This window comes from Erythrolamprus reginae, chromosome 2 (genome assembly GCF_031021105.1).
Source record: "Erythrolamprus reginae isolate rEryReg1 chromosome 2, rEryReg1.hap1, whole genome shotgun sequence".
NCBI classification, from domain to species: Eukaryota; Metazoa; Chordata; class Lepidosauria; order Squamata; family Dipsadidae; genus Erythrolamprus; species Erythrolamprus reginae.
In genome coordinates this window covers 272,401,432-272,426,188 of record NC_091951.1, presented here as the reverse complement: position 1 = coordinate 272,426,188, position 24,757 = coordinate 272,401,432, and the positions used below count along the sequence as shown (strand labels likewise).

Here is a 24,757-nt window from a genome sequence, read left to right as displayed (position 1 = left end):
GATTATTGGAGGTATACTTCAAGAGGATCCCGCAGCTCTACTGAAAGAAATCGATGAAGTATACAGAATCTCGAATAGCTATATCCGTCGACACAACCTTCCAAGAGAGATACATATTAAGTTCACAAGAAAAGCGTTGCGAGATGAGATACTTCATTACTCAAGAAATTCCCAGCCTCAACGACATGGAGTAGACATAAAGATACTAAAACAAGTTCCAAGAAGTGTCAGAGAAAACAGAAGAGATTACCACTTTTTAACTAAAATTTTGATCAAAGAAAATATCACTTACCGTTGGCTTATTCCACAAGGACTTTCTCTGACATGGCGCTCTACAAGGTACAAACTGGAAAACGTAGAACAAGCCATGTACTTTCTTGAAAAGAGTGGCATCGGCCACTCCGATCACACAAGTAAGCAACAAGTGGTCCAACTACAACCAGCTCAACAGCAACCAGGGGAAAAATTACCAACCCAGCAAGAAGAGGTTCTGGGGGCTACTGCTCAAGTAATAGAGCAGGACCAAGGTCCTAGAAGAGTTCAACCTCAGCGAGAAACCAAAAAACCCATTAAATGACAACAAATAAAGACTTAAAAATCTTTTCCGTAAATGTCAATGGACTTAACGAACCAAGAAAAAGGAAGCAAATTTTTTCTAAAATTAGAAATCAAAATGCTCAGATTGCAATATTACAAGAAGTTCACATTAAAAAAAATAACCAAAAATTACTGTTGAATCCCAAAATTGGAAAAATGTACGCTGCATTAGCAGATCAAAAAAAAAGAGGTGTGGTGATGTATGTTAAGAATTCTATAAATTCCAAACAAATATATAAGGATAAAGAGGGTAGGATATTGATTGTACAAGTTGACATTGAACCTAGACCTCTAGTGGTTGTTTCTATTTACGCTCCCAATGAAGATCAAATGACATTTTATAAAAATTTACATCAAATAATAATAGATTTAGCTATCGACAATGTATTGATAATAGGTGACTTCAATGCTATCGCGAATAGACAATTAGACCATTCAGGAGGGGGAGGTAATAAAAAAAGGGAAAAAGGTAAAAAAACAAGAAGGAATTTGCTACCTAGTACTTTCCAAAAAATGAAAGCGGAATTATTACTAAGTGATATTTGGAGGGAAAGACACCCCCACAAAAGGCAATTTACCTTCTACTCCAACCCTCACAAAATTTGGACGAGAATTGACATGTTATGGGCACCAAAAACGGTGGCAGAGCAAATAAGAGCGGTCGAGATAGATGTTAATACATGGGCTGATCACAACCCAATAGTGGTCTATATGACGATGAATAATAAACAGAACAACTGGAGGATGAATAGATATATATTAAATGATAAGAAATATAAGGATTGGATTGAAAAGGAATTAAAAATATTTTTTGAAATTAATAAAACCTCAGACACTACTCCACAGAATTTATGGGACACAGTTAAAGCGTATATAAGAGGCTTAACAATATCTTATACAGCAAAACATAATAAGGAAAAGAAATTAGAGTACTTACAATTAACAAATGAACTAAAACAATTAGAATCCTTATCGCAGCAACACATTAAGAACAGAGATATAAAGACAGAAATAAATGTAATTAAACATAAAATTAGAGTCATAGAACAAAACCAACTAACTGAAAAGATTAAAAGAGCAAAGCAACAATATTTTGAACACGCAAATAAACCTGGTAGATGGCTAGCATATAAACTTAGAAAACAGAGCCAATCAAAATTAATCCAAAAATTAGAAGACAAAGACGGTATAATAAAATATGATACAGAAGGTAAGGCAGACATTGTGTATAATTTTTATAAAGAGCTATATGCTAAAGATCATGTTACTGAAGATGAAGTTTTTAACTATTTAAAAACTTCCAAATTACCACAAATAACAGAAGACCAACAGGCCACCATGGATGGACCAATAACAATGGAGGAACTCCTAACAATAATTAAAAAACAGAAAAGTAACAAGGCCACAGGCCCAGATGCCATACCTGCAGAATGGTACAAGATAGAGAATGAAACAATAAGAAATCACATGTTAGAAACTTTTAATTTATGTAGACTTGAGGGAAAAATCCCCAAATCTTGGTCAGAATCACTGACAACCTTAATACATAAACAGGGTACAGAACCAGAAAAAATTAAAAACTATAGGCCTATATCATTATTAAATGTAGACTATAAGATATTTATTGCCATTTATGCAGAGAGACTCAAAAGAGTTATAAATGGAATAATACACCAAGACCAAAATGGGTTTCTTCCAGGGAGACAAATTAAAAATAATCTTAGAACTGTAATAAATATACTAGAGTACTATGAACAACACTCAGACAAGACGGCATCCTTAATGTTTCTAGATGCTCAAAAGGCCTTCGACAACGTTAATTGGATATTCATAAAAATGCAATTAAATAAAATGAGATTTGGCCCAAAATTTGTTAATCTAATAGATACTATATATTCAAAACAAACAACAAACATAATACTGAATAATAATCAATTACCAACACTTGATATAAACAAGGGAGTTCGTCAAGGTTGTCCTATATCACCACTGTTATTTATTATGACTCTTGAAACTTTATTAATTAAAATAAGAGCGGACCCTAAAATAAAAGGTTTAATTGTAGGAGACGAAACCTATAAACTCCAGGCCTTTGCAGATGATTTAATGTTCATAATTGAAGAACCGACAACAACAGTTCCTACTTTATTGCAAACTATTGAACAATACGGAAACGTAGCAGGTTTAAAGATAAATAAAAGCAAAACACACTTCCTGACCAAAAATATGAATAAAACACAAGAAACTAAACTAGAAAGTATTTCTGGAATAAAGACTGCAAAAAAGGTAAAATACTTGGGAATATATTTAACAGCGAAAACAATAACATTAAAAAATGATAACTATATAAAATTATTAGCAGAAATTAAAAAAGATTTAGTAATGTGGAATAATTTGAAAATATCTTTTTTAGGAAGAATTGCAACAATTAAGATGAATATTTTACCCAAGGTTTTATTTCTTTTTCAGGTAATACCAATAAACCCAGGGGGAATTTTTTTAAAAACTTTAACAAACCTAGTTAAAAAATTCATATGGCAAGGGAAAAAAGCAAGGATAAAAATGAATTGCTTAGAAGATATTAAAGAAAGAGGAGGATTTGGCCTTCCAAATTGGAAACTATACTATCAGGCCGCTGCATTAACATGGCTTAGAGAGTGGATAATCCTAGATAACAAAAGAATACTTAACCTAGAAGGACATGATTTAATGCTTGGATGGCATGCATTTTTATGGTATGATAAGGACAAAAACCATTCATATTTTAAAAGGCATACATTAAGAAAATACTTACTAGAAGTATGGAAAGACATAAAGAAAAATCATTTTTTAAATATCCCAGAATGGCTAGCCCCTTTAGAAGCAATAACACATCCAAAGTCTATAAAGGACAAGAAAATAACTCATAGATATAAAGAATTATTAAATGATCAGATGAAGCTTAAATCTAGAATTGAACTACAAGAAGAAGGGATAATAATAGACTGGTGGCACTACGCCCAGATCCGATCTAGATATCAGAAGGATAAAACTCTTTACATTTTTAATAAAAGTAAGAATCCTTTAACTACCTTAATTACCACCAATTCAATAAAAATGATAGGGAAAATATATAAACTACTCATCGCTCATAAAAATATAGAGTTGACTTTAAAAGACACTATGATAAGATGGTGTAGAAATATTGGCAAGGAAATAGACATAGATACATGGGAGAAAGTGTGGATTAATAATTGGAAAATGACTAAATCAGTTTCATTAAAAGAAAATCAAATTAAAATGTTTTATAGATGGCATCTCCCACCAAATAGGATAGCAAAAATGTTTCCCAAAACATCCCCAGTATGCTGGAAATGTAAGAAGGATATAGGAACTTATTACCATCAATGGTGGACATGTGGTAAAGCAAAAACATATTGGAAGATGATTGAAAAAATATTAAAAGAAATAATAAAGCAAGATATAGATAATACCCCGGAATTTTACTTACTAGGTGTTACAAATCAGACCTACAAGAAAGAAATTCTTTATTTAATTATACACATATTAACAGCGGCTAGAATAATATATGCGCAAAACTGGAAAGGGGAGGAAATCCCCAAGGAACAAGAGGTTATAGCCAAAATATTAGATTGCGCTGAAATGGATATGATGACAAGAAGATTAAACGATCAAGAAGATACCAAATTTTATGAAACATGGAACAATCTTTATAAATGGACAGATAAGAAAAAATAAGACATATAGATTGATTTTTAGTTATTTTTTTTTTGTATTTGTTTTTACCTAGGTGATAACAATATTAATACTAGTTCAAAAGTACTTTTTGATGATTATGATATAGTAGTATATGCACAAATATAAGCAACATATTAAGATCTTTGATCTATAATAGTTAAAATTAGTTTAAATGTTTGGATTGATGGTTTGACATTATTTTACCATAGTAATTAGGATTATATTAAACGTATTTTTTGGCAACTATGTTACACTAATCCTATCTAACATTTGCATTGAATTTAAGATTTGTAAAACTTTAACTCAAATTTATTAACTTTTTTTTTTCTACAATAGTTAACATATATTTAATTATGTATTCTTTTTCTATATTTGAATGTATACTTTCATAAGAAGCGGGGGAAATACACCCCCACTTTATGTTTATTGTTTGTATGTATTTGTTTGTTTTTTATGAAAATTAATAAAAAAATTATAAAAAAAAAAACCTTTATGTGTTTGTGTTTTTTTATGGGTTTTATGCAAACTTTCTCTCCACGTGCTCACCTAGAATATCTGGATGCATTGAGAAACAAAAGAAGACTGCAATACTATTAAGAGATCTATATCAGTCATATCAATTAATCATGGTGCCCTAAGATTTTGTTTCCTTCTTCCTTTAAGTTAGTTTCCTTGGGATAGACTCACTGTCATTGTGCTAGTTCAATGCTCCCATTTTGATACAAGAAACTGTATTAAGGGTATAGATAACTGTATAACAGAAATATCCCCCATCACCATTAGAAAGTTATTTGATCGGAGAGTAGCACAATTTATTAAAAATACAGATCAAAAAGATTGATGTCAAATACCAATGATCAAAATCCATTTATATTCTTTTAAAGATTATTTTTATTTTTATTTGAATGATTCATTTGTGAGACAAAAGTTAGGTGTGTGTGTGGGGTGTGTGTGTGTGGGTGGGTGTGTGTGGGTGTTACCCCGAATCAAGAACTGTGAAAATCTCACGTTGTCAAGAAGATAGAACATTATGGACCCAAAATTGACCCCAGTCAGAGTACAGAACTATAGATTTTTTTTAGCAGTTAGTCAAGCATTCATGGCCCCTGAGAATGATGACACTCTTAATGGGGCTTTTGAGTTTTTTCCCATCCCTATTTTATTTTCTGCAAATCAAGAGGTTCCTTCCAATTCCAATTCCCAGCAGATTCCCTCATGTTCCGATACCACAATACTATTAATAAAAATTCAGAAGTTCTCAATGTCAGAAAGAATAGTTAACATGTCTAACATTTGAAAAAATGCAGAATTCCAGAAGTTAGATATGTTGTAGCACGTTTGCAACAAGTAACTAAAAGATCCTATCTCACTGTTCAACAATGTATTTTTTGCAAGGAATAGTGGCAGGAGGAGGAACTTACGTTTTATTGTTGAACTCTGCCTTGTACTGTAAATAAAAGGCAAGCACAAACATGATTCAAATCTAAGCAAATCTTTTTAAAAAGTAAATTTAAGAAATTTGTTGAAGAACTAAACTCTGGTTACAATGTTTTAAAAAGGCACTATAATGAAATAGTTTTGAAGTATTTACTTTTATTTAAAAAAAAAATTCTAAGGAGGGCGTGATCCAAAATATCTTGGCTTCCATTCAAATGCTGCCACTAATCAAAAATGATTTTTATATACTGTAGTTTACTATCACTTTTAGCTCATTGTTAGAGGACATTGTGATTCAAGGGCACTGGAGCTACAGAAAATAAGTCCAAGTTAAGAGAAAAAGTCTACAATACATGGACCTTCTTTGCTACATCCAAAGCTTGGAAGCAATTCTCATATGAGACAGAAAACAACCCAAGACTACAAAGAGACTAATTTAACACCAGATATTGTGAAATTCAGCCATGTCAGCCTCTATGTAAGTATCAAAAGCTAATCCTCATCATATCAGTTTTGTTGGAGTTTGGTTTCAAATTTGCATTCATTCTTGAATTATATACAACTATAGCAGCCTCCAGTCTGTGAACAAAATTTGGCTTGCAAGCTTCTCTCCATAGTTGGAGATGGTCCCCCAAAGCTTTGCTTTTTGTCCAAGATACATATATGCTTCCCCCACTAAGTGGAGACTTCTCAAACCAAGAACACCTTGATCCTCCTTTGTTTACACATGTAGAGAATGCCACATATAGGTAAGACCACATGTTAACAATGTGTCTCTGTGAGGAACATATAAATAAAGTTTCAGGAAACCTGGTCCCTGCCTTTTGATGTTATTTGATCCTCAGAAAATTATTGGAGGCCAATCCAAGTTTGGGACCGAAGCTGCCTAGATGTGAGCTACAGGATAAGATCTCATACAGTTACAGATTCTTTAAATGGATTGAGAATAGCTTTTGAGTCTTACAAAATATGCTTTGAAAACAATTTTTCAACTGCTTTGTATAGCCCTACTTTCTTCCCCCTTAAAATCTAATGTTGCATTTAATTAGGAGGAAGTTGCAATTAATCCCACTTTTTCTATGCAGTTCACCATTATTTTAATAATTTCCACTCCTTATTTCAAAGTTAAACATAAATTCAGGTTTTCTAATTATACACATGAAATAGGTAGGCTTAGTATTTCAACAAGTCTGTTTCTGATTTAAAAAAATAAATATCCCAATAATTAGATTCACTTTTATAAGGATTATTAGAGTACTTCATGCAAAGTTGGAATCTCACCAGCTCAAGGTTCACTCAGCCTTTCATCCTTCTGAGGTGGGTAAAATGAGGACCCAGATTGTTGGGGGCAGTGTGCTCACTCTGTAAACCACTTAGAGAGAGGGCTGTAAAGCACTGAGAAGTGATATCTAAGTCTAAGTGCTATTGCTATCACACTTCTACAATTGGATACAATCTTGCAGAAATATTTCACCACTGTTATGCTTGCAACCCAAGAAAAAGAACAAAAACATATAGAAAAAAACACATTTTTCATTAGTGTTTAATAAAATAGATTTGGACGAACATATTACAACTAGTATACCATGAGGAAGGAAGAAATGGGTCCAAGTCCAAAGCCTTTGCATTTTTATAGATAGATATCAAGAATTAGGTTCTTCACCAGCATGTGTTAAAGTTGATAAATCCAATTCAATTGCTAAAGCAAGTGAAAGTTCCTTTGACAATAGATCATGAAGAGAAATGCCATCGTGAGAATAAATCCAATTTTTTCCAGTCCAGTCATAACGCTTTGGCCCACTGTGAAAAATTAAAGACATGAGAGAGCTAAAACGTAAACATTTACAAAATATAATGTAACATGCATAAATAAAAGCATTTGTTCACACTAATTCATAAAACTCATACATAGCTTTGCATAAAATGGGAGAATAGGCGTTGATTGCTTACCTGAACGCCTCTTCTCGTACGGTGAGTGGGTACAGCAGTCACATGGGTTGCTCCTGTCCAATCCGTTGGAACTGAGCCTAGTATTAAAAAAGACTGCTGGATCCGCCCCTTCCCCAGAATTCGCGAATCCGTAGACTAGGCTCAGTAGTGAAGCTCTTTAATGTTCAACTCTCATGTGTTATAAGAAAATAGAATAGAAGGTAAAGAAGACACATACAAGGGCGGGAAGTGACTGCTGTACCCACTCACCGTACGAGAAGAGGCGTTCAGGTAAGCAATCAACGCCTATTCTCCGTACTGAAGGAGTGGGTCCAGCAGTCACATGGGACATACCCAAGAGATAGGTCCCTAGGGTGGGAGTACATTGCTATCGTGAGAGATAACGGATTGGAGTACTCTTCTTCCGAAGGCAGCGTCTGCTGATGCGTACGAATCAATCTTGTAGTGTTTTATAAAGGAATTTGGCGAGGCCCAAGTGGCTGCTTTGCAGACTTCTTCCAACGGAGCCTGAGTCGCCCAAGCGGCAGATGTGGCAGCACTTCTGGTGGAATGCGCTGTAATATTCCTTGGAATGGAGAGGGAAGCTGTCTCGTAGGCCTTTGAGATGGCCCCTCTGATCCAACGACCTATTACTGTGGAAGACACTCTGGATCCCAAGGATCTGGGATGGTAGGCTATGAAGAGTGCTTCAGATCTCCGGATGGATCTTGTGCGTTGGATATAAATCTTTAGCGCTCTAGTGAGATCTAGAGTGTGCCATCTAATCGCCAGGGGATGCTCTCGTTGGAGACAGAAAGAAGGTAAAACGATATCCTGAGATCTGTGGAACATGGAACTGACCTTGGGTAGAAAGGTGGGGTCCAGCCGCAGAACCACCTTATCCTGATGAAACTGACAGAGGTCCTGTCTGATAGAAAGGGCTGCCAACTCAGATATGCGTCGGGCGGAAGTAATCGCCACCAGGAATGCTACCTTGAAGGATAGGTACCTGAGGGACGCAGAGTTCAGGGGTTCGTAAGGTGCTTGAGTAAGAGAGTGGAGAACCCGTGGCAAGTCCCAGGTTGGATATCTGTGGATTTTAGAAGGCCTGAGATTGGCCACTCCTCTTAGAAATTCTTGGATTTCTGGAAGGGAGCGTAGGGGCTGCCTGCGAGGCCCCGCCAAGACGGAAGAGATAGCGGCCAGATGGCGGCGGATGGTGCTGGTAGAGAGACCTTGGTGAAAACCTTTCATAAGGAAGGCGATTAACCTGTGTATGGGAAGACACAGGGGGGATAAGCCCTCCTGCGAGCACCACTGATGAAATTTGGACCAAGTATGGTCGTAGATCCGATTGGTAGACCCCCTTCTAGATTTCAGAATGATTTCCACTGTGTCTGGGTCATACCCTCGCAGGTCTAAGTCCCTCCGGATAACAGCCAGGCGGTGAGGTGGAACCACTCTGGATCCGGATGGAAGGAGGCCCCCTGCCGCAACATATCCTCCGAAGCGGGGAGTCGCCAGGGGTCCTGGACGGACAGTTGTTGAAGGTCCGCGAACCAGGGTCTGCGAGGCCAGTGAGGGGCAATCAGGATTACACGTGCTTTCTCCAGGAGGATTTTGTTGATCACGTCTGGCAGAATTGGAATTGGAGGGAAGGCATACAGTAGGCCTGGAGGCCAAGGACTCCTGAGGGCATTGACTGCCTCCGCTCCCGGAGACGGGAACCTGGAGATGAAGCGGGGAAGCTGGGTATTGTCTCTGGTCGCGAATAGATCCAACACTGGATGGCCGAACCTGAGGCAGATTTGGTGGAACAGTGACTGATGGAGATTCCACTCGCCTGGATCTATGGTGGCTCGTGAGAGCCAGTCCGCTTGGACGTTGAGGCTCCCCGAGATGTGATCGGCTAGAAGCGATTGGAGATTTTTCTCTGCCCAAAGACCCAACTTCAGGGCCTCCCTCATGAGGGCCTTGGATCTTGTGCCTCCCTGTCTGCAAATATGGCTTTTGGTGGCTATATTGTCGGTGAGAATCAGCACATGTTGGTTGGATATGTGAGGTTGGAATTGCTTTAGAGCTAGAGACACGGCTCTTAATTCTAGCCAATTGATGGGCTTGGAAGCCTCCTCCGGTGACCATGTGCCCTGAGCTAAAAGACCTTGGGCGTGGGCTCCCCAGCCCGAGAGGCTGGCATCTGTGGTGACTACAAACTGGTCGGGACACCGGAAGGGGGATCCCTTGTCTAGGGCTGGAGAAGTCCACCACTTGAGGGATCTGCGAACCGTCGGTGGGATGGTGATGCGTCGGTTCGAGTTGCTGTGGCCTGATCTCTGAAATGGTAATAGTAGCCATTGAAGTTCCCTGGCGTGAAGGCGGGCCCAGGGAACAATACCAATACATGACACCATCTTACCCAAAAGGGAGGATAGGGTGACAATGGAGGCCGATTGCTGGGGCAGGATGCGAGCAATGAGATCCAAAATGCTGCGTTTTCTCTCATTGGAGAGAAAAACCTGGGATATTTCGGAATTAATGATAGTCCCCAGATGCAGGATGGAAGTGGATGGATCAAGATGACTCTTGTTAAGGTTTATGGAAAAACCATGGTTCTGTAGAACCGACATGGTAGAGGAGAGGTCTGCAGCTACACCAGCTCTGGAATTACCATGAATTAAAATGTCATCTAAATAACATAAAATATGAATGGGAGAGGCCCGGATATGAGCCGCCAAGGATCCCAAGAGTTTAGTGAAAACCCTGGGAGCTGAGGAGAGCCCAAAAGGCATAGCCCTATACTGAAAATGCCTGCCTTGAAAGGCAAAGCGCAGAAATCTCCTATGGACCTTGGCAATGGGGATATGGAGGTAGGCCTCAGTGAGATCTAGAGACACCATAAAGTCTCCTCGATGAAGAGCTGATAAAATGGAAGATAGGGAGTGCATTTTGAATTTTCTATATTTAATGAAGCGGTTTAATTTCTTTAGGTCCAAGATGGCTCTCCAGCCTCCAGAAGTCTTAGGGACCATGAAGAGGATGGAATAGAAGCCTAAACCTCTCTGGAGAGAGGGGACCGGTTGAATAGCTCTAATAGTCAACAAATGAGAAATAGCCTCCTCCATTCGAATACGAGATGGAGAGGAACTGGGAGAGGGACAAGAAATAAAACGGTTAGGGGGAGAAGAAATAAACTCTAACCTTAGGCCCCTTTCCACTGTGTCAATGACCCAGGGGTCCTTACAAGAGCGGTGCCAGGCGGAAGAGAACCAGGCTAGGCGACCGCCTATAGGCAGGTGAGAAAACTTACCATCTGGTTCTTTTGGAAGTTCTGGTAGTAGAGGATCCTCTCTGATAGCGGGACCCTCTGCCCCTGGTGGTTCTAGCTTGGGATCGAAAGCGAGGGGAATACTGACCTGGGCTCTTGTGAAATGCGAAGCTTTGATCCTGCTGACGCCCGGTGCGCCGAAAGGACTGCGGTTTCGGGGCCTTCTTGGTGGTAGGTCCCAAGACCTTTTTCTTGTCTGCGTTTTCCGTAAGGAGAGGGTCCAGAAGATCTCCGAAGAGGAGGTTACGTTTCAGTGGACCCATAGCTAACTGCCATTTCTGTCTTACCCCCGCCTGCCAAGGGCGGAGCCATAGAAGCCTTCTGGCCGTTGTGGAGGCTGCTACTGATCTGGCTGCAAATCTGGAAGATTGGAGAGTAGCATCTGCTATATATTGGGCAGCTGCGAAAATTTTGTTGAAATCCTGTTGGCCCCGTAAGTCATCTGGAGGCAGGTGTAGTTGGAGCTGACGAAGCCATAAGAGCATAGCTCTGGAAAAGAAGGATGCCGCTGCAGCACTCTTAATGGCCCATGAGTCTGCAAGGAGACTTCTTTTGAGCATTTGTTCAAGTCGTTTGTCCTCTGGCCGGAGGACCTCCTCTGCCTCGCCAGGCATGGCAGCCGTTGAGTGGAGCGTCTTCACTGGTTCATCTGGCCTGGGACATGTTAGGAGTTCCTCATAGGAGGGGGAGAGCTTGTAGAGCTTCTTGTCCTTGGGAGTGGGAGTGAAGCCTATGGTTGGGTGGTCCCACTGTTTAAGCAAGGCATCCTTAAACAACTTGGGCATAGGAATTACCTCATTGTCTTCCTGTTCCTCCATGAAGTAAGGAAGATTTTCCTCTGGGGGGTCTGTGGAAGGAGTAGCTTGCTTCTCTTGCCCGGCTAGCCCCGTGGATACTCTAGCTTTTAGCAGGAGAGATTTGAAAAGCTGCGAAGGGAAAATAGCAGCTGGGGCTGGAATCTTAATCTGAGATTCCTCATCCTCCGACAGACGCTGAAAGGGGTCATCATCCTCTTCTGCATCCACGTCCTCATCCTCTTCCTGAGAGGAGTCAGAGACCTCCATGACTGGGGCTCTGTAGGAAGGAGAAGAACTCACGGGACGGGAGGAGCGAGGGGGAGGATGAGACAGAGGAGGTACATTTAAAGATGAGAGTCTAGCATCAATAGTGTTAGTCAGAATAGTCAAGATAGACTGAAACTCCGGTGGCAAGGAAGAAATATCAGCCGGAAAAGCCTGAGGATCCCTGAGGCCCTGAACAGGTTCTGGCTGGGGGAAATCCTCGGTAATATCTGGCTCCTCTGGACCTAAACCCCATAGGTTAGGTTGGGGTGGATTTAGGTTTGGCTCATCCAGGGATAGCACAGGTACCCCAGAGGGAGGCAGGTTAGAGGCCTCCGGGGGGGTAGGGTTGATATGCACTTGGGCCTGCACCTTAAAACGTTTGGCTGATTTATCATGTATTTTTTGTAGGGCTAGGTCCCTTCTCTTCTCAGCCCTAGTGGGCTTGGCTAAAGACTGAGAGCCTGAGGAAGAGGAGGAAGAGGCCTGGGGAAGCTCAGAAGGATTACCAGTAGGCCTAACCTCTTTGGAACCTTTGGTAGTGCCTCTCTTGGGAAGGGAAGCCATAGTCTGAGCAATTACAGAAGACAAGGCTTGAGCCAAAAAATAGGGGAGAGAAGAATTATTTTGTGGAATTCCCAAGAGGATAGGTGACCCTGCTCCTAGGCCCAGGAGCAGCTGCGCCTTAAGAGGCAATCCTGGGCGATACCAAGAGTTCTTGTCCTTAAGTGCAGCGTGGCAGGCCTCACTAACTTAACTTTAAGAAAAACCAAGGCACACTGGTTGGAGGCCACTTCCGTGGAGAATAGGCCCGAGGGAACTCAAAGCGACGACTCCAGGGTCAGGCGGCGGGCTGTAGGCACTAATGGCCGACCCCTTAGGGCAGAACCGAAAGTGCAACTTACTGGGCGTCAGAGCCTTGGCGCCAAAATAACTGCTCCGTTATTTGCAATAGGAGCGACTAAGCCCGGGAGACAAAACAAGTCCCACACCGCGGGAGGTAAATAGCCCTTAATTAGTTGAAAAAAATAAAGCTTGCTCACGGCAGGACCTCCAAGGCCGGAGTTAACAAACCGGCCGCGGCTACAGCACGAAGGGAAAAACCGCAAATGGCTGAGCCGCTAACTTCTCCCCCAACTCAAAGCCCTGTAGGGCTGAGAAAAAAAACTGCCGGCAAGCTGAGTAATGGAAAAATCTTACTTGCTATTGAAGAGAGATCGAAGGGAAGGTGTTTTATCGAGAGGAACGAGCATTCACACACATCCGAGGATGCGAACTGAGCGAATTCTGGGGAAGGGGCGGATCCAGCAGTCTTTTTTAATACTAGGCTCAGTTCCAACGGATTGGACAGGAGCAACCCATGTGACTGCTGGACCCACTCCTTCAGTACGGAGAATACTCTACAGCAGAGGTTCTCACTCTGTGGGCCGCGACCCCTTTCACAGTGGTCGCCTTAGACCAGCGGTCCCCAAACTATGGCCCGCGGGCCGCATGTGGCCCGCTGAGGCCATTTATCCGGCCCGCGGGTGAGTGACAGAAGCACATCTAATTTTCCATGAATAAAATGCGGTATTTTGTTAGTAACTAATATCAATAATCAAAAAAGTTGCAAAAGTTTTTTTTTCTAATTTTGTCATCCAGTTACATTCATTTTCTTTCAATTAAATTCCTTCCTCAAAAAAGTACACCAATTATATTTCTAACTTATTAACCATTATGCCAAAGTGCTTCCTTCTTTCTTTATACATTTTTCTATAAGCCAAGAAAACCTTGTATAGCCAATCAGATGTTAACAAAAGAAAATTAAAAACAAAACATAAACATATATGAATTTCAGACTTCTTCCCCCCCCCCGCTCTAAATAGTACGTTCCCATTTTGTTTTTTACTTTAAAATAAGGTATGTGCAGTGTGCATAGGGATTTGTTCATAGGTTTTTTTAATAGTCCGGCCCTCCAATAGTCCGAGGGACAGTGAACTGGCCCCCTGTGTAAAAAGTTTGGGGACCCCTGCCTTAGACCATCAGAAAACATATATCCAATGGTCTTAGGAACCAAGACACCGCTCCTCTATCCATCTCCAGGCAGGTCCACCCACATGCTACTGGGGAAAAAAATTTACCACGGGAACTTCTGAGCATGCGCAGAAGTCGAATTTCCATTGCATGCGTTGCCATCTTGGTTTTGGCTTTTTTTTTTTGCATTTTTAAAAGAAATTCTGGCACTGTGCATGCGTGTGTGTGTGAAAAGTGAGGAGGAAACAAACTGGCAGCGAGGTAAGTTAAAACCCACCCCTGAGTTTCCTAATAATTTTAACTACAGTGGTACCCCTACCTAAGAATGCCTCTACTTAAGAACTTTTCTAGATAAGAACCGGGTGTTCAAGATTTTTTTGCCTCTTCTCAAGAACCATTTTCTACTTAAGAACCCGAACCCGGAAAAATTTCCCAGGAAATTTGAGAGCGGCACGAAGGCCCGGCCAGTTTCCTGCCATTCTCCCTTTAATCCTGGCCAGTGTCCCCTCTAATTTTTTTGGGGGGGGGGGGCGGAAAAGTATAGTGTCTGAGCGGCAGTCCCTTCGGGACTGGGCAGCACAGAAATAATAAATAAACAAACAAACAAACAAACAAATAAAAAACCCACCCTGTTTTGCCTCAGAGAATTTCAAAATAAAATACTGTACTGTGTGTCTATAACAGTGAGCTCATAATAGGGCAACTCTATCAATATCAAAATGCCACTTAAATAGTTGAGCTAGTTTCAAACTAGATTTTGATTTTCTTTCTCTCTTCCTTACTCCTGTTTCTCTTTCTTTCTCTTTTCCTTCCTCTCTTTTTTCTATCTGTTTCTCTCTCTTCCTCTTTTCCTCTCTCTCTCCTTCCCTTTCACTCTTTCCCTCTCGGCTTCTGGGCAGGTTTGGAAAACTCTGAGTTGATGATGATTTTTAAGTGAGCGATTGCTCACTGCTCAGCTTAGAGGGAACTATGATCCTGGCCATCTCGGGCCTTTCTGTGCTGCCAGAGGAGCCTTTCGGTGGCACTTAAGGAGGCTTTGGCAGTCCAGAGAGAACGAAGCATTTTCCTTTCTCTGGGCGCTTGGACAGGGAATAAATCTCTGCCAGCACCCAGAAAAAAGAAACGCTCCCTTGACTCCAGGCAGCTCAGAGTGAATGGAGTGTTTTCCTTTCTCTGGGCGCTTGGAGAAGGAATAAACCACTGTGGTGACTCCCTCGCGTTGCCTACCACACACCCAGTGCGAGGTTGCCTCCTGAAGCATCTGGGCGCGGAAAGGCAAAAAGGGGCGCTTCGCCCTGGCCAAATCAACTCGGCTTCAGCCAAACTGAGGAGCCACCACAGTGAAAGAAAGGCGCCGGCTACAAAGAGAGAGAGAGAGAGAGGAGGGGAGCCCTTCAGCATGGGAAGGAAGAGGAAGCAGGTAGCAGCAGCAGCTGCCTTTCGATCAAAGGAGCGGGAGGTTCTCCCCTCTCGCCCGCCTGGGTTTCTCTCTCTGGCACTATATGGGAGACAGCCTCATGCTGGGTGTATGGGAGATGTGTGCTCCTCCTCACTGCGTCAGAGTCCCTCTTTTTTTTTTTAAGCCTTAAAGTTTTGGATTTTTTTGATTCTCCTCACCTCACCTTCTTCTTTCGGCAGCAACTCCTTTTCCTCTTCTTCCTCCTCCTCCTCCCGCCCAAATTCTGAGCTTTTATTTCTTTCCTAATGGGTTTGCACGCATTATTTGCTTTTACATTGATTCTTATGGGAAATATTCCTTCTACTTAAGAACTGTTCTACTTAAGAACCTGGTCACAGAACGAATTAAGTTCTTAAGTAGAGGTACCACTGTATTTTAAAGCTACGGACATTTTTCTTTTAGTCACCTTTTATCAAAAATTAGGATGTAATCTAATGTATGTCTGGCTTGAATCTGCTTGTTGGTTTATTTTTACATGTACTCAACTGGTAATTACTTATAAAAGCCTCCCCCTAGGCTTATAAAATTTATGCATGGTACGCTAGTGTGTATGATTGGTTTTAATTTGTGGTGTTTTTTAAATTAACTTAAATATTAGATTTGTTTTACATTGTATTGTTATTGCTGTGAGCCGCCCCGAGTCTGCGGAGAGGGGCGGCATACAAATCTGATTAAACTTAAACTTAAACTTAAAATACGTACAAGTGTTCTATTTTATGCATAATAATTGGTACATAAACATACACTGTTAAGTCCAGTAGGACTTCCTTATGAAAAAGAATGTAACTAAGGCATTCTTCTATCTATTCTAGAGAACAGTAATTGACCATTTCTGACACACTCTTTATTATTTGGATGTTGTGTGCTTATAAAAGAAATAACCCATTCAGCTACCTTCAGTATTTTATTTACTAATAGATTTTACAGACTCAAAGGATGGTTTTCTTCAATAGTGGTTTCCAATCAATAGTCTTTCAACTGAGACAAAAGCATTAGTAGATAGTAATATTCAAGCCTCAAGTTGGTTTATAGGTGATTGGCAGACAGAAAACTAGGTGATGTGCTAAACAGAGAAATTTTGTTAGAAGATGGCATCAAAGTCTAGAATCTGGACAATCCTGGAACGGCCAGACTATTGATTTAGAAATTCCAGAATGCTACCTCATAAATGAATTGTGCATTAAGTATTTTAGTTCAACTACAAATTTTCCAAACATTGTAACCTATAAACTAAACTCACCTGATTGGAGAAGAGAGCCATATCTGTTTATTTGGTGTCTGTTTATTGATTACATACGTTCCTATATTTCCACCCAGTTTCACTGTTAGTACTCCATTCTTAAGAATAAAAAGTAAAAAAAAAGCAGACCTTTGAATTAATATTGTTGTGCAAGAGATTTTTCAAATATTAAGTAGAGGCTACTTTTACTAGTTAAAAGAATCACATTATCACTGTTAAATGAGTACATTTCAACCAAATTAAACTATTTGCTTCATTTAATTCCTCTTTGCTTTTGTTAACCTGTTCTCTATTAATTATCTTCCGGGAATTTTAGAAAAATATACACTAGTTCTAAGTCACACATACTATAAATGCACTCATAATTGCAAACCATAAAATGGCATCTCACTTGTTAAATTTCCCCCCCATTTATGCTACCTTCTGGTTTCACAACACAACACAGTCCATTCAAACTACAAGAGAAAAATAAATGCCTCTGGATGACAGCCTCCTATTTTTAATGCCCACAGTGTAATTATTTTTTTCCTTTCACTGCTTAATAGTTATTCTGCAGTTAGAAAAAAATATAAGGGGGTGGGGAATGCAAATTTTGAAGTATGACAAGGGAAAATATTTCCACAGGCAAATTCTTTTGATATATAGAATCATGAAGAGATGAAACAACGGTTTGAATTCAACTTTAATGCTAAACGCATCTTAAGGAAACAACATTAAAGAATGACAGGGTCGGCATACATAGCATTGTGTCTAAGGTTTCCAAATGATGCGCAAATTTGAAGGATGTGTGTTTGTTCATTTCTGCAGGCCTTTTCAATTTAATTCAGGGGTTGCATGGTTTTTAGAAATACACTGGTCTGTGATATACCTGAGGGCTCCATGAAGTTGGCTGAGCAGTGATTTTACTGCCCTTGAGAAACACTGCCTCTGATAATAACTTTAGAATTCTGCAACTATAGGAGAATCTCCAATATTTTCAGCCACAATTATTAATAACATATAAAGAGTTTTTAAATGTTCCATTACAAACAAGTTAAAATTTACACATACACCCCCCAAAATTATAAAAAAGCAACAGCAGCATTATACCCCAAAGGAGACATCGTAATCTTTAGAAGTAAACGGCTTGTCCGCCAAATCCTCAAAGAAATCTGTTAACGATTCCAAGGTTTCTTCAGCAAGTTTTTCATACTTGGTTTCATCTAATGAGCTGTAAAAGTCATGTGAACAAAGATTCGCTCAAATTTACTTGCTGAAAACAAGAGGGAGAGATTATAAACATTCATAGGAAAAAAATTCAGACTACTTGAAGGTATTTGTTGCTGCTAAGGTTGGAAGTATATCGTAGATTTTATTAATAAAGAATGGGGGGAAACTTTATTATAGATCATGAAGAGAGAAATCAGCTGAGCAACCATCTAATGTAAGAATTCTTAGCATATTACTTCTCAAAAAATATTTAGATATGATAGAAATATAGTATATCAGATAGTAGCAATTACTCCTCTATGAGACAAACCACTGAATATATTTCAGAACTTCTAGAAGCAACAAATGGAACTTTTGATATATTGCCAAATTCCTTTTCTATCAGGAATGGAAAGCATCCTCAGCCTGGTTGTTCTTTCATTATCCATGCAGGAGGAACAATTAATTTTCTTTCCTAGCACATAAGGAAATAAATAATTTCAATAAAGAACTGTCTTCTAGCTAGTTAAGAGATTATATTCAGTACTACTAAAACAGAATCACCATTTGGAAGGACATCTGCCAAAAATGTTCTGGATGAGATTTGTAAATTAAGCCTGCATTGTCTCATGTGAGAATAAAATAAGGACAAGTTGTTCGATATTTATTTGTACCCTGTCTTTATTATTTTTACAAATACTGTAACTCAAAGCTGCAAACATATTAGCTCTTGCTCCTATTTTCTCCACAAAAAGCACCCTGTGAGGTGGATTGGGCTGATAAGAGACTGGCCCAAAGTGACCCAATTGGCTTCCATGCCTAAAGTGGGCCTAGAATTCATAATCTCCTAGTTGGGAGCCTGGTGCTTTAAATACTAGACCTAACTGGCTCAATGGATCGGTAATGCTGCTAAATTAGTGATATCCCTAATGTTTCAATGCAACATTATATACAACAACTAAGGCAACAGTTAAGGATACCTCCAACACCTGTAAGTAAACAATAACAGATTTATCCTGAAGCAGAAGATAGAAAAGAAAGGGTAACATTTAGCAAGGAACTCCTATGGAGTCAGACCATAGTACAGTACAGGATTTTAAAAATCTACCAAGGTGCTCTCTTCTGCCATCTAGAGGTTACAAGAAAGTTATTTAATCCTGCCTGTCAGATAAATGTTAGATGCAGCTCAGTTAACAGTATCAGTGCCACCAGAAAGTGTGACTTAATACACTAAATGAGGGACGACAAGGATTCTTTAACTCCAACATTCCTCAGCTTGTGCTGCCTCAACATGGTAGGGTTTTTTTGGGTGGGACAGATGAAGGAGGTCGTCAGGCAGTGTACAGTTACAGTGTAACAGAGTGACCCAGGAGGATCACTAAGATGTGAAGGTCATCTCATTCCTGTATTTGATCAAGTAAAGGTAACATCATAAGTGATTTATCTTTATAAGTGATTTGTCCTTATTTATTTATCTATAGGAGTAAGGTTGCTCCCTGGCCATGGCGAGGGCAACATTCTACATCAGGGGCTTGTGATTGTTAACTAAGTGTTTTAATTTTTTAAAACAGTCTGTCTGTCTTTATCAATTGTTCCTTTCTCCTTCCGGCTAGGATGGGTAAGTCCCTTACCATGGAAGGGGGTGGTTGTGGAGCCGCTGGACCGCTGCCAGCCCGATGTCCGTCCATGGTGTGTGTGTGGGCTGGCGGGGTGGATCAGCCGCCAGCCTGATGTCCGTCCGTGGGGGGTGGGGGGAGTGGCAGGGTGGAACCGCTGCCAGCCCAATGTCCATCCATGGGGGGGCGTGGGCTGGCGGGGTGGATCTGCCGCCAGCCCGATGTCCGTCTGTGGGGGGGACACCAAACAGGCTGCCAAAGGGGCGCCAATGCCGAACGCGGTCCGTTCGGGCAGGGCAGGCACAGGCAGCCCTTGGAGAGAAAGCGGGAGGGAGAGAAAGGAAAGAGAGAGAAAAGGAGGGAGAGAAAGAGGGAATGAAGGAGGAAGAGAAACAAAGAAAGAGTGAGAGATAGAAAGGATAGAAAGAGGAAGGGAGAGAAAGGGAGGGAGGGAAAGAGAAAGAGGGAATGAAGGAGGGAGAGAAAGAAAGATATAAAAGATAGAGAGAAAGGGAGGGAGAGAAAGGAAAGAGAGAGAAAAGGAGGGAGAGAAAGAGGGAATGAAGGAGGAAGAGAAACAAAGAAAGAGTGAGAGATATAATGGATAGAGAGAAAGAGGGAGAGAAAAGAAGGGAGGGAAAGAGAAAGGGAATGAAGGAGGGAGAGAAAGAAAGAGAGATATAAAGGATAGAGAGAAAGGGAGGGAGAGAAAGGAAAGAGAGAAAAGGAGGGAGAGAAAGAGGGAATGAAGGAGGGAGAGAAAGAAAGAGATATAAAAAATAGAGAGAAAGGGAGGGAGAGAAAGGAAAGAGAGAAAAGGAGGGTGAAAAAGAGGGAATGATGGAGTGAGAAAGAAAGATTTAGAGATAGAAAGGATAGAGAGAAAGAGGGAGGGAAAGGAAAGAGATGAGAGGAAGGAGGAGAGAGAAAGGAGCAGGAGCAAATTATGGATGTCAGAACTCGCATACGCGTGATAGTGTGCGCCCACATTTTATTTATTTATTTATTTAGACTTCTATGCCTCCCAGTCCCGAAGGGACTGCCGCTCAGACACTATACTTTCCTGCCCACACTGGAAAAAAATTAGAGGGAACACTGCTCCTGACACCTGGGGACGGCCAAAGACAGCCCAACGGGCCTGTCCGAAGTCTGGAGGCTTCAGTGAGGCCTGTGCACATGCGCAGGGCAGAGCATGGGTGTTGTACGCATGGGTGTTGTGCGCATGCATGCGAGGAAATTCACTAATTCACTACTGGCAGACTTAAAAGGCCAGGTAGATAACAGATAATTTTTGACAAAGTTTGTCTATTGGTTGCTAAGAGTCAGCACCTACTTGGTGAAACTTAATCACAATGGGCAGTAGCTTTGGTTAATAGCTAATCTGGTTAGCTGAGGGCCAGATATCAAGTTCTGCCTTGCTTATAATTTAACCTTTGGGGAAAAATAACACAGTACACTATCAATTATGCATACGACATACCTTTTGTCTATGAGAGTTCCTGTTCTTCTTTCAAATATAAGTTGAATAGACTTGATTCTGTTTACAAGAACATGGTCTAAAAAGTGCACATGAACATCCTGTAAAAAAAAAGTTTCAACTTAATTAAACAAGCTTTTGCCAAAATAGTGACCTATAGATGAGTTGGGACTATAATTTAATTATTTTGTGATTTTTTAAAATTGAGTTAATATTTTAAATTGTTTTATAATTTTAGAATTGTAAGGCATCCAGAATCACTTGGTTGTAGAAATTGAATGAACGAATGAATAAATTTTCTAGAATTCTCAGGTTGTGTGGCTGAAAAGAATTGTGTGAATTATATTTTTGAGACATTTAGAGAAAAACTGCTTTAAAGAAGGCTAGAAGCAAATGCCATGACGCCATGACATACAACTGAGTTCTATAAATGAGCACAACTCAATTTCATGCCATGGGAGATACTTTCAAATATAAGTGTATTTAAAACTTCCTATACTGTTCTTGGTTCACCCTTGGTTGTTTTCTTGCAGACATTTCATTGCCAACTGGATAATATCATTGTGCTGGAAGATTCACTTAAAAGCCATAACGACTTATTTAGTGATAGTTGTAAAAATGACCTTAAAATCAAGCCTAATCACCTGACAATTGAATTTACAATCACTACAACTTACAACCAAAATCATGCTCATAAGTGAAGGACTACCTATAACAATACCGATTACAACCCATGTAGTTGATTCATTCCTACAACTATTTCTCCAATTTCTTATCAAAATCCAAATAGAATTTAGATCAAGCTAAGTTAGAACAAGTCACAACCCCAATAACTGGGCCATGGAGAAGCAGCAGATGGGATTATTAACTCCATCCTTTCCTTATACCCTCAAAGGCCACCTGGTTCTTTACACAGAAAAGGAGGAGAATAAACACAAAAGTTTACAGACATTTTTGAAGCTGAAGCTAAGGAGGTCACCCTTTCCTGAGTTACTACTGTTTGTGAGAAAGTTAATTCTAAGCTTAGTTTAGAGCACAAAGTAATGATAGCAGAATAAAGGCACTGATACAGTATATGAAAATCTGTATCAGTGCCTTTATTCTGCTATCATTACTTTGTGTTAAAACATAAAAAGCTTTTCCTTTACTTATGCATGCATCACTGGTCTTTTGAGATCAATGTGTTCTCATCACACTCATTCTTTTTCTAATACCATAAACACCCAGAATCACTTTACAGATACTATCTCTGTGCTCACATATTAAAGGGACTGCAGCCTTTACTCCTGGGTGAATGTGACTTGAAGAAGGGCAGGAAGAGCACTCTCCACCAGCTAAAACACTAGTGTTATTGAAAAGCTCCACTCATAGGGGGTCATTAATTGAACTATTGTTTCTTTTATAGAACGCTAAATATATTAAGGTTTGAGATACAAACTGGAAAACTGCTATAAATTCCTAAGAATGAAAAAAGCAAAGGAACAACCCCTCAGCCAATACAAAAGCAAACTACCATGGGTATGCATTCAGTAGTAAGTCTCATTATATGCAATGCTATACACAACCAGACTTAAAATCCTAGGCTCAGAAAGTTTAAAACTACGTCTAAGCAAAGCTCATAAAATCATCTGCTACAACTTCCTCCCTGTCAACGACTACTTCAGCTTCAACCACAACAATACATGAACATACAGCAGATACAAACTCAAAGTGAATCCCTCCAAACATGATTGTAGAAAATATGACTTTGGCAACCAAGTGGTTAATGCCTGGAATTCACTACCTGACTCTGTAGTTTCGTCACCAAGCCTCCAAAACTTTACCCTTAGACTGTCCACTGTTGACATTGGCAAATGTATCTTTTATTTTATGTACACTGAGAATATATGCACCAAGACAAATTCCTTGTGTGTCCTATCACACTTGGCCAATAAAGAATTCTATTCTAAACAAGTTAGAGGACTCAATAACCAATGCTACTCAGAGGACTCAATAACTGTCCACTGTTGACATTGACAAATGTATCTTTTCTTTTATGTACACTGCGAATATATGCACCAAGACAAATTCCTTGTGTGTCCTATCACACTTGGCCAATAAAGAATTCTATTCTAAACAAGTTAGAGGACTCAATAATCTATGCTACTCAATAGAGGACTCAATAAACTACTGGGGTTTTTTTCCCTTGTGCAAACTAAGATTAAGTGCAAGCGATAACAATGCATAGTTTGCACAGAATACAAAGGCATTTCTTGAAGGCTGAAGAATCTGTTTGCGTTCAGAAATCATTCAAAACCTCCCTCTGGATTGGCAAAAATATCACCACGGAATGCAAGTAGTAGGTACATCTCTAGCATCTGAGGTAGCCACACCTCTTTCAACTTTCCAGCTGGAGAGAATTCAACAGCCTTTTAGAAAGGCATCAAATGTGGCCTCCAAGAGCTTTAACACCCCTTTGCATTACAGTATATCCATTGCATTGCCTGGGCCAGGGGTCTCCAACATTGGCCGCTTTAAGACTTGTGGCCTTCAACTCCCAGAATTCCTGGGAGTTGAAGTCCACAAGTCTTAAAATGGCCAAGGTTGGAAGACCCCTGACCTAGACTAAGGTGTCCTTTTTTTACTACCTCAGCCTATCAAAAGCTCTCGAGTCAGGGCTGTCGAATCCTTAGCAACAACTGTGGACTTCAACTCCCAGAATTCCCCACCCTATGCATGCCGTGAGTTGAAGTCTACAAAGTAAAACGGACAGCCCTGGAGAAGCGATAAAGCGATGCTGCTCGAAGGAAGGGACGGCAAAGACCCCGCGGCTGCACTTCCGAGGCCCTGGGCAGATCCTCCCCAACCGAGGAGGAGACGCCCATTTCTCGTCGAAAATGGCGGGAAATAAAAGTTCAAATCCTGAGGCGAGATTTGCTCTCCCCCTCCCCCCAAAAGACGACCGGGACGTATCCTGGTGGTCTTCTTTCATTCCGCCCTCGCAAGCTAAGCACGCTCACCGACTGGCTGAGAAAGAAGGAAGAAGCGGCGGCGGTGGTCGCCGGGGCCTCTTTCCTCCGGCCTGCACCTTGGCTCAGACGCCGGGCCCCAAGCAACAGTCCCGCCGAGAAGACGCAGGCTCTTCCCCGGCTCCACATGTTGACAGGCCGCCGCCGCCGCTGCTGTGGGAGAGGCCCGCCTTTGGTCGTGGCGACGCCTTCCAGCGAATCACAGAGAACGGCGGCTATGTGGAAGTTGAGGAAAGCCCGCGACTTCCCTCTGGCGGTGCCTGAGAAGGATCCCAAGTGCCGTTGGGTTTTTTTCCAAGTGGGATTTTTTTTAGAAAAAGAAAACGTTTTGGATTTTTTTTTTACATTAAAAACACAAGAAGCTAATAAACTGACACGAGAAGGAAGTGAAGAAAGAACAAAGCAAAAGTGCAGGGGGAAAGATGTAAGAAATTATCCCAATTTTATGTGTTTACTTGTAATGTACCCCACCTTTGTTTTTTACAAATAACTCAAGACCTCAGGTGTCCAACTCAGGTGGAAAACCACATGTCCTACATACCTTCCTATCATTTCCCCTTCAACAACAACCCTGTGAGGTGGTTTGGCTTAAGAGAGGTGACTGACCCAAAGTCATCTGCCTGGCTTTCATGACTAAGGTGGGAATAGGATTCATCAACTCTAGTTTTC

General features: G+C 40.6%; 1 protein-coding gene across 1 annotated transcript; it reads right to left on the bottom strand.

Moving 5' to 3' along the window:
* Positions 1-7,299: 7,299 nt before the first annotated feature.
* Positions 7,300-24,294, bottom strand: FXN (frataxin). The gene is made up of 5 exons (XM_070736270.1): positions 24,080-24,294; positions 21,084-21,181; positions 17,889-18,009; positions 16,800-16,897; positions 7,300-7,572 (listed from the first exon to the last, which is right to left on the bottom strand). Exons 1-5 carry the CDS (start codon positions 24,215-24,217, stop codon positions 7,416-7,418), a joined length of 612 nt encoding a protein of 203 aa, XP_070592371.1. The 5' UTR covers positions 24,218-24,294; the 3' UTR covers positions 7,300-7,415.
* Between the last annotated feature and the right edge of the window lie 463 nt (positions 24,295-24,757).

Bases quoted from the DNA above. Each gene is read 5' to 3' on its own strand.
- FXN (XM_070736270.1), bottom strand. From the start codon at position 24,217: ATGTGGAGCCGGGGAAGAGCCTGCGTCTTCTCGGCGGGACTGTTGCTT. The intron at 21,182-24,079 runs GTGAGCGTGCTT...TTTTTTTTACAG, and splicing joins CCTTCTTTCTCAGCCAGTCG to GATGTTCATGTGCACTTTTT. The intron at 18,010-21,083 runs GTATGTCGTATG...TGACTTTTACAG, and splicing joins GGAACTCTCATAGACAAAAG to CTCATTAGATGAAACCAAGT.